At 38.5% G+C, this 10,532-nt stretch overlaps 1 protein-coding gene across 4 annotated transcripts in view; it reads right to left on the reverse strand.

Annotated features, from left to right (window-relative positions):
• LOC117425412 (solute carrier family 12 member 4) overlaps positions 1-10,226 on the reverse strand; it is a 31,113-nt gene extending 20,887 nt beyond the window's left edge. For 2 of the 4 annotated variants that reach the window (XM_034042334.3, XM_058993917.1), the window contains exon 1: positions 6,140-6,369. In XM_034042334.3, the coding sequence (XP_033898225.2) occupies positions 6,140-6,275 (136 nt within the window). In that variant the 5' untranslated portion in view covers positions 6,276-6,369. Of the gene's footprint in view, positions 1-6,139; positions 6,371-9,846 lie in introns of those variants that run through there. The other 2 variants (XM_058993918.1, XM_058993920.1) reach the window with 2 other exon arrangements.
• Positions 10,227-10,532: the final 306 nt, after the last annotated feature.

Genomic DNA, 10,532 nt, shown 5'->3' on the forward strand with positions numbered 1-10,532 from the left:
AGATTGGAATTGCATAAATAATAATGGTTCAGTTAAGTAATGAGATTAAATAAAAGTTCTGTAGTCTTATTTATAACCAGAATAGGTACAGTACATAACCATTGGTAATCCTATACTTTATAAATCTAGATGATATGAACGCACTACTCTTCTTTTGATAAATATGTTTTTTAACAGAGAAACAACAAATCAGCGATCTGCCTGTCACTCCGTAAGATCTGCTTTGGAAATCTGCTCGACTGAACTGCAGTTTCAGATTTCACTGGTTTCAGTTCAAGCATCGCTGGCCCACTAAGACACGAAACAAGCTCCAAATTAAAAAAAATCATAAGTGGATTACTGCCTACAAGGATATTAAAGTCGTTGAGCCCTGCTCAGAAAAAGCAACAGGTTTGCATGACAAGCCTGAACAAGTTCAGCTACATGAGGACTGTTTTCCAGTTGGCAGATCAAAGAATGTCAGCAAAAATTATTATATTCTGCCAAATCTCTCTGCTATCATGCATGACAAAAATTAAAGAGTTACCTTACAAGTTTTTCAATTCTCTGTTGCAGGGTTTTGCCCCCATCTGCTGAAAGAATGGGGATTCTTCTTGACTTCTGATGCATACTCAAGCTCACAGCCAACGATCAGAAAGGGTTACTGTATAGAATTCAATAATAAGCCAGGCCAAATGGGAAAGGTACCTTGTTCAGTGGAGAGCACGTTCTGGACTCTGATGCCTCGCCTGTACATTCCTGTGGACTTCTCTCCCTATAATCACTGATAAACTAGGGAGCAGCTCAGTATCACTTGGTCTGGCTTTAAACTCAAAGAACACAAAAAGCTACCACAGAAGGAATCCACTGTGCTGTTGTAAATCCTTCCCTCCTCTGAGTCACATCACAAGCAGAACTCTGTACAGTGTGCCGCTGACCTGACACAACAACCCCCCCCCCCCCCCCCCATAAAATCAACAGAATTTAAAATAAATGAATTCACACAAACTCAAACAACATTATAGTCACACAGTACAGGCAGGAGGGTAACCAGCAGAGGAGTGGCAAAAGAAACCTGTAAATCTGGTCTCTTAATGAGACATAAAAACAGGCTTTTCACTTAGAAAATCCAAGCCCTGCGGGATAACTTTTTTACATGCTACAGGAAGGGTGCATTTAACACAGGGATTTCAACTGGATAATAAGCATTACTTTGTTGGAGGAGGACACAAGTGGCTTGATATTCAAAGTTGAACTCCCTTACAAGCTGCATTTGCATTCCTGTTAAAGCTGTGTTTAGTCTTCAAAGTTTTCATTTAAATCCACCACCATTCACCCTCAAGTTCGAGAAACAAATCTTGTCCTTTTTACTTCTCCACAAACATGCATAACCTTCTAGGAAGTCAAGAGCATTAATGTAATAAATTGGATGGTATAACACTTCTCAAAAGCATCTCTATTAATAACACACACAATGCCCGTTTGTGTACAGTCTGCGCTACCCTTTCCTTAAGCAACAGCTGCTGAGGAAATAACGGCTGTGACGTACACGTTTCTCTGAGAGCACTGAACGACTCCAGCCTATTTAGGAGATAGATATACACATACTGCATATATAAATTCACCTTTATTAAAATGAGGTTATTGGCATTTGAAGTACACCACACCATATTCAGAATGAGATTTCAGGCCACACAATAGAACACAGAGATGAGAAATCAAGAAGTGTAGGTATTCGATCATATCTCTGGAACCTCTATAAGGAATGTAAATATCTCTTCAGTGCCACAGTATGCCACCGTTCAACTTCTTTAATGCGATACAGACCATGTTTTTGATTTGTTTTTTTATATTTGCACAGACTGTCTTCTTGTTGTAGATTTCTTAGGAAATTAAACTGTATTTGGTGGACTACTGGGCGATCCCTCCAGCTGGTTTTCAAGCAGCCACCAGGCTACACTGACCGTACAGCCAGTAGATCAAATTAACGAAATGTCACTTGTCAAAACATAATCAATAAAAAAAAAAAATGCTTTTGTAATAGTCCAAATTGATGGTAACAGCAAACTCTTAGTATTCAAATTATCCACGATATCAAATAAACGCAATCAAAATTACAAGGACAATATATAAGAAACTACGTCACATTTATCTAAAGTTTCTTTCAACTTAAAACTCTGACGGCTCCTTAAAATTCCAAAGCCTATGAGTCTCAACGATTAGGTCTTCCTTTCTTTTTTTTTAAATTAACTTTTAAGATAGAATTAAATAGCACTAAGTACCATTAATTCAGCTAAGCTTGCTTCATGTTTGACTGAATCCCGACCCATAACATTATGCAACATTAATCTTTCATTTTACTTAAGAGACATTTTTTTGGGGAGATTAATTCTTAATCCTTTAATTCAAAATGTAACAGAAAATAATGCCCAAAACTTCACAGGACCAATAAATGCAGTGTTGCCAATATTGCAATTCATTCACACCACAGTGAACTCCAGCAAGCTGTCCGGGACGAGTTCACTTCACATCCACTCAAGCACGCACAGGTAATGTGTTTGTTTCAGTCTTAACTAAGAATCTGTCCACTGTTCACAAACATTAATGGATTAAAAAAAGAGTTTTCATGAAGCTTTTCTTTTATTGTATTGTATTTTTGCAAATGAAACAGGGACTTGTCAGCAGTGTATTTTGACTATGTCAGCATCAAGTACTGGTGAATTAGTTTAAAATAAATTGAGTTAAAGTGATTCAAATTCAAGTTTTCATACAACACTTTTTTTTTGCGGAGATAGCGTTTTTTGTTTGCCAGTTCCGGGGGATTTTGAAATGCAGTTACTAGATTCTGATTCTACAAACTTGATTTTACCTGATTCACTTTGATCTCTTAATGAAACAGAAGAGCACTGTCAATGGAAATCACATGTGGAATGTGATATAATGCATTGTATTAATAGAGGGGCACACAGTATTTTCAAAGTGTGCATTCCAGTCTTTAATTAGATTTTTTTTTAAAGAGAGCACCTGTTACGAAACTACTAAGTTATTTGTTCACTTTAATGAAGACACAGTGTGAAAATGTATCCTTGAAGACATTAATGGTGATACAGTATATAACAGCATGTTGGTATTTGACAAATGCTAGCTGCTGCTTATGGTGACTTTGTTACAACATAAATATTTATTGATGAAACTCTTTTGATAATTACGTTAAACATTTCCTGTATTTCATGCAAATGCACAGTACAGGGATGGCAATCAGACTCCCACTGCATAGAACTTTGATCCATTCCTGGTTTTACTATGAGTTTAATAAGAAACACCTTAGCTTGTTACCTATACACTGTGGCTAATCAAGCTTGATGTAAAACATGGGATGGGTGAAAAGCTATGCAATAGGAGTCTCATTTCCATCATTGATCTGCTAAATCCTATCAGTTGTTGCAGGTGCAATGATCTGGTTGGGTAATCACTAGTGCCTATCTACAGTGCTCTGGTCTGTCAACTGCAATAATCTCAATGATGTACCTGCACAGGGTATGGAGTTCAACTGCAGATCACTGAACTGCAAATTACATGCCTACATCCTATAACTAGTCAAAATACAGCAGACTACAGTCAGATTGCTGTTTTTCCATATGGTAGCCTGTGTCCAGTCTATTTTGGGGATGGGAGGTAATTGATTAAATATATGGTAAACAACAGTTTTGAATCACTATATTGGACAGTCCTGAATTATTATATTGGGCAGTTTTTAGTATAATGATAAAATGAACCAGGCTGGGGGAAAACAAACAAACATTCAGAAGTAAAGAGTGGTTAAGTTTAGCTTTGCCACTGGTTAATATCATTTCCATTAGACCCAATGTGTCGGGTGAAAAACAAAACCAAGAAAAGGGGTCTCCTACACCAGGTAATAGGCAATACTCTGTGGATCAGTGTTCCAGATGGGCTTTTTTGCCATTTTATCTGAATACTCTCTGATATTATGCCTGTACTACATCATCGTTTGTTTAACTCTTAATGCTTAACCCCGTTCAGCTTAGACAAAAATTATTTCCTTCAAACCTCTGGTCTTTAATCTGCTCCCATGTTTTATTTTTTAAAAGGAGAAGAGCAACAAATCTAGAACCACAGAAACGACTCAGTACCGCAAGCTCTCTTTAGCCCTCTCTCACAGGTCGCTTGTTCCTCAGTTTTGTAACATTAACTAGAATAATAACCATCATTTGTATAATATGTCCCAATGGTTCTCCAAGCTATTTGCAGCACTGTTCATTGGTGCAGGGCTCATGTGACCCGACAGCTGCCAACAGTAGCTTTGCTGGGCCACAGAAACCCTAAAATCAGCTTGTTTTTTTTTCTTTTTTAACCTTTAACATGCAGAGTTATTTCACCTTTATGGAGTCATCATCATCTATTATCAGGAAAAAAAAAACTGCCACAAAAATATATGACTTGTGCATGCTCCAAACACAGGCAGTATAAACGGTATGTGCTTTTTCTGCATGTGTCTTTCTGAGCTGTGGCTGCTGTGGTCATCAGTGTGTTGCAGTGTGGGGGACTTCACTGCACTCTACAGAACAAATTAATAGCGTCTCAAAAGGTAATTTAGTATTACTGCCAATGAAGTGTTTGGTGAGCAAGCTGTTACACAAGTGAGATGCCTTACCTCCAACACACCCTACCCCTTCAGCCCCTTCAGTGTACTGCACATCACATTATCACAACTTCAGAAGGGTGTCACCTGGAAGATGCTTCGGACATTTAAAAAAAAAAAAAAAAACCTTTAACAGAACTAGCCAATAATAAAGATTGATGGAGAAAGTCCACCCGGTGGTTTAAACATCAAAGTGTTTATTTAAGCAAACAGGAAGCTGATAGAATTAAAGAAAGCATTGTAAACGTCCCACTAAACTGATGAATGTCTGTCACTTATGTAAACACACAAATAAATAAAACACATAGAAGCTGTGGGCCTGTGCTCAATGAACTGAAACAAAAACCTTCACGCCACTTCCTAAAGAGACCGCTACTGTTCCCTTACAAAAGGCTAAAAGGGTGAATTTGGCACTTGTGTTAAAAAGCTTCTTAATTACACCTAGTTCTTTACAGTACAGTGCCCTACAGCTGTGGCACTTTTACTACAAGACTCAATGTGGTCCAGTCTTGTTACCAGCACCCCAACAGACAGTTACCCAACACAAAAGCATTTAATGCAGCCCTACTGAAGCATGGGAATGTTACCGGGCACAGTGCCCAGAGCCTTCAACAGACAGCACCCATTCAGAGACCAGCATGCTGTAACTAATTTAGTGACACAATTAAGACTTTCTGCATTGCTAGCAATTTAATGCAGGACAAAACAAAAACAAGACATAATTCAATAGATTAAAAGCTGGATAAAGTGTGTTCATTAGCATTGCTTCTTTTATTTTATTTCTCTATAAAAACAGGGGCAGGGGTGGGGGGGGGGCATAGGTAAATGGTAATCCAACCCTTCAGCTTAAAGGTTTTTACTGTGAGTGGCTAATATTTTTTTCTGGCTGTTAAAAACATTGCAAATGAATATATCTAGTCTGTGGCAAGTTATTTTACTTTACATTTTCAACGTGAACACCTCTGGAAATACAGACTGAAGGAAAAAGGAGAGTTTAACTGTGTTTAAAAGGAAACATTGGCTCCCACTTTCTTCCTGTACTGCAATTGTATGCATGGACCAATCCCGACAAAGGCCCCAGTTGTCTCTTCTCAGGATCTAGGAGGAACTTTGCCATCTGTTTGCATGAGAAAAGCAAGCTCTGCTGTCATTGTCTGTTATTTGACATCATCAGTCCAGCCCACACACCAGTAAAAGCTTCTTCACTGAAGGGGAAAACGGCAGCGGTCTTCTTCTTAATTAACCAGATATAGAAATAAACACTAAAAAAAAAAAAAGAACTAAACTCTATGCAATTACATGGTACTGAATTGATAAATCAATTCCATTAAGCCTCCCTTTTCACACTTGAACACAACAATAAAGTGCTCAACAGTCTCACCAAACAAGATGTTGAGCTACTGCCCCACGATGAATAAAGGACTGTATAAATCACAGCAGACAGGGAATCAGTTACTTCTCGAAAGCGTTAAAAAAAAAAAAAAAAAGTTCATAACTTACCATCAGAGCTTACTGTGTCATTGTGGTCTCTCAAACCTTGCCCTGTATCTCTGTAATCAACCCAGTTGATGCCCTCCAAACTGTCATAGTTCGAAATGTGATTGTCTTCCACCGGCACCACTGTGAAGTGGGGCATTTTTTTACAGCAAGATGTGTTTGCTTTTGTTGCCCCTAGCTCGAGACCAGCCTGTTACACAGCAGCCACTACCAAACTCCCAAACTCCGAACTGCATTCCAGCTGAGTTCGGTCACTTCCTCCAAGTGAAATTACCATCCTCCCCCTCCCTCCAGCTCCACCCATTGACTGGGCTCAAAGGCACTCTGTAGAACAGCATGCACAGACACAGCATCATTTAGGTCTGAAAAGTTTTCCAGGCGCCTCAACCAGAAACACTTAAGAACAAAGATATTCAGTAGCCATTACAATAGGGAAAGACCAGCAAGTGACAACAAGGCTACAAAATGGGAATTCCACTGTTAACTAGGAAACACACTGCACCGCCACAAAAAAATACATAAAGAATCTAAAGTTTATATAGCATTGTTTTCTCTCTTTTGTTTTTCACTGTAGGGAGCTGTAAGAACTCCTCTTTCTGTCTGGCTGTAAAAAGCACATAAACTGGGATGGGTCGATTTAGTTTTCCTCTATAAACAGTTGCTTTTCCTGGTTTGCACGCAAATCAAAGAGGTTTTTATTGTGTTTATCACAAAAGCCCTCTGCTTTATTCTACCATTTCCAATTTCTAAACTAAAGAATCTGACATGTAATACAATTACAAAAGACATCAGATGCTGTGTTAAGGGCAGATTTCAATGATGCCACCACTCAGTAGAGCTGGGTCTGAGTCCCATCCTCTGTTAATGATCTACATGTGGCAGGATTCAGGTCTGGCACAGTTCTGATCATTGTTATAGCCTCATCTCAAAGTGCTAAAGGAATCCAAGGGTGTGGAGATGTTTTTCCACAATCCCTCCGTGCCCTTCTGTAAACCACTTGAGCCGAGCCCAGCTGATTCTATATATGGTAATCCCTGCCGAGAAGAATGAAGCAGTGCAATGATGAAGCAGCCCCTTGCGTTCTGTACCCTTGCCATTTCTTATTTATTCAGTCAGAACTTGTACAGCGTGTTAGTTTTTATATTACAAGTGTGAACCATCATTCTCTCTTGAAATTCAGCGTGTGCTGCATTCGTTCCAGATGATTCCTGGAATCTTCAAGAGTTATACAAGCAAGTGCCCGATCTGCACATTCCTTGTTTTATTCTTGGTGCCCATTAAAAACACAGTGTTGACGAGTTACATTTTCGAGTCCCGTTTTAAATAGAGTGGCAGCACGCTTAAAAACAAGTATGAATCCGATGCAATGCATACTCCATGATCATGGTTATTATGGGTTGTTGACTGTCATGAGAGAAATAAACACAGCACACTGTAATGAATTGGCATCTCAGACCATTGAATTGAATGGAAAGGCAAGGGCTAGACCTAACGTTCTGTAGATGGCGCGGGTTGATTCTATGGTAGTATTAAAGCAGGTTGATTCTATGGTAGTATAACCACCCCCAAAAAAATGGGCAAAATGTCCAAGACTTTTGCACAGCAGTGTATGTCTCTGAGTCCAGACAAACACAGCATAGAATATAAAAAAAAAAAAAGATCACAACAATAAGTGTTTAATGCTGTAAATTCCCAACACATTCCCTCAATGGAATAACAGTGCAGTGTTATAATTCAGTGCTTATGCCTGACCTATGTTGATATGGCATGAGGTTTTTACTACTGGGCAGATCAGGTTCCTTCAAGAACAGGTAACTGCTGATGGGCCAAACTAAAACTGCCATCCCAGCACAGCGCCCCCTAGAATCATACTGGGTCATTGCTTGAGCTCTTGCCAAAGGGAAGCGCCCCCCTACTGGGCCAACCCCCTCAGGCTGACTGCGGACAATTTGGTTAACACTTCTGGACCTAATTAATGCCCAGTGTGAGATATGTTAAGAGCACAAACGATGACGTTTTCAAAGCTTTATTTAGGGGTGATTTGGGGGTGGGATGGTGCACTGTGCAATGCACTACTTCAGGTTTTCACTGGAAACACTACACGACCATTAGCAGAAGCAAGGTCCCTGATGGGGGCTTTTTTCTCTTCCTAGTTCACAGGTGGAGTGACCAGAAGGTTCTGCAGCAGGAGGGGGATAAAGCAAGCATGAGTTTAGAATCACTTGGAAAAACTACCAGATCCTTTCAACTTGTGTTGAGATTAGCAAACTGGAACAAAGCAAGAGAATGCCTTTTGTTTCGGTACATGAAAATGAAGCTTATCTCACTCTGGGAAAACAGTGTTGAGACTGCTGTGGTAAGACTGGGGGTAAGACTGGGGCACTGGAACATGGGTACAGGACCATGGGAGGTCTGGATTCAACATCCAGAAGTCTCAGATTTTTAATGGCCCTTCTTACACTAATAACAAACTTTATAAACACAATTTATGGTTGCCAATAGATTGTAACATTCACCCCAATATAATTCCAAGTTTAAATGATGGATAAAACCATACACCCTCATACTGTGTGTAGATAATAATGACATATAATGCCCCCAAGCTAACTGCCTTTTCACACCCAGGAGACTTTTCACACAGAGCAGAAGTTATTATTATTATTATTATTATTATTATTATTATTATTATTATTATTATTATTATTTATTTCTTAGCAGATGCCCTTATCCAGGGAGACTTACAATTCTAAGTTTCTTATTAATCCAACTTGTATTCATCCAAGTACTGACGTTGAATAAACTATGCCAAAGGTGAGGCTTTGCTTGACCGACCTCTTCAAATCAATCAACTGAAAAGACACAGAATCTGAGTGACTCAGTTTACTGTACACAATGCAGATGTTTTCAGAAAAGACACGAAAAGCAAATTACCCAGCACTCAGATGCATTAGGTGGCAATTTGCTTAAATCACAAGCCATCTGGCCCCAGTACGCGACTAACGGCAGTCATAAATAAATGCATATAGGTAAGTGAGTCTCTGACATTAATACACCGTGGAGGGCAAATTGATTTCTGAATCAAACCCCGATGATTTACACAGTTCAATAGTACTTTTTTTTTCTTAAGACAACATTTTATTTAAAATTAAGACTCTATTTCTTTCTATCTCTGTTTTCAGATTTAGAAGAAGACAGAATGGTGTAATAATAATAATAATAATAATAATAATAATAATAATAATAATAATAATAAATAAATAAATAAATAAATAAATAAATAAAATCTGTCAGTGGTGGTTTTATTAGCTATTGTGGGTTTATGAACTCACACATTTGGTTCCAGCTTTAATAAGATCCAGCAAGGTTACTGCTGTTGACAATCCCTATATTCCATTGACATTGACATAGAAGGTATATATATATATATATATCTATCTTAGTTCACAAATATATATTTAATTTGTACAGTGCAAAACAACACTTCAAAAAGGAGATATTTAAATGGCTGTACATGGAAACAAATAAATTAGCACAGGATTGTATGTTGCCAAAATTGGCTACAATTGTGTAAATAAAACACAGAGATTCATATTAACTTTAATGTTTACTTGGTCATGTCCACTTCATCATGGGATGTACAGTATTATCGTTTTTACATTTTGAAATTACAGTACACGTTTGAATAGCATTACCAAGTTTGCAACACCAACCTTTTTTCTGTTCTTCAGTCAGAAGTATCAACGGCTGAACCACGAATCTTGTCCCTCCCTCAATTACTGAAACATAACATTGGCGTTCGCAACTGTTCGTACTTGAGAGTATCATTCTCCAAAAGCTCGGTGTCCACACGAACCTGTTGTTTTTAATGTCTACCGTACAACCTGCGCCTCATCAGAACATTGAAGAAAAAAACAAAAAAGCTAAATTACTCAAATAAGTAGACCAATAACAAGCAATTGATATTCACAAATAAATCGCCTTCACTAAGTTTCCGTTTGTACCTGCATTCTAAATTCCATGTGTCGTAAACTAGCTGCAGGCGTGCCAGTTGAATACAGATACCGCTACAAAAATACTACCAAACAACATCGAGGCTTATCTACCTGACACCGCGTCACATGACCACCTGGCTCAACAACACGCCAGCCTGTCTTCGACTAGTTTGTAGTTCTTTTGTATGGCCCCCAAATTTTGAAGATAATAACAAACTACAACTACCACATCCCTGCGGATCACGTGCTTACTCGAAGCTGTTAGACTGTCCCGTATTTCAATTCATTGAAGTTGCAACATACTGTGTAGTACAGGCTGTGCCCAACTTTATCTATACTGTACTCTCTCTGTGTGTTTATATATTATACGCTATATATTTTGTAATACGTTTACACACATATCA

The sequence above is a fragment of the Acipenser ruthenus genome, chromosome 20 (genome assembly GCF_902713425.1).
Source record: "Acipenser ruthenus chromosome 20, fAciRut3.2 maternal haplotype, whole genome shotgun sequence".
NCBI lineage: Eukaryota > Metazoa > Chordata > Actinopteri > Acipenseriformes > Acipenseridae > Acipenser > Acipenser ruthenus.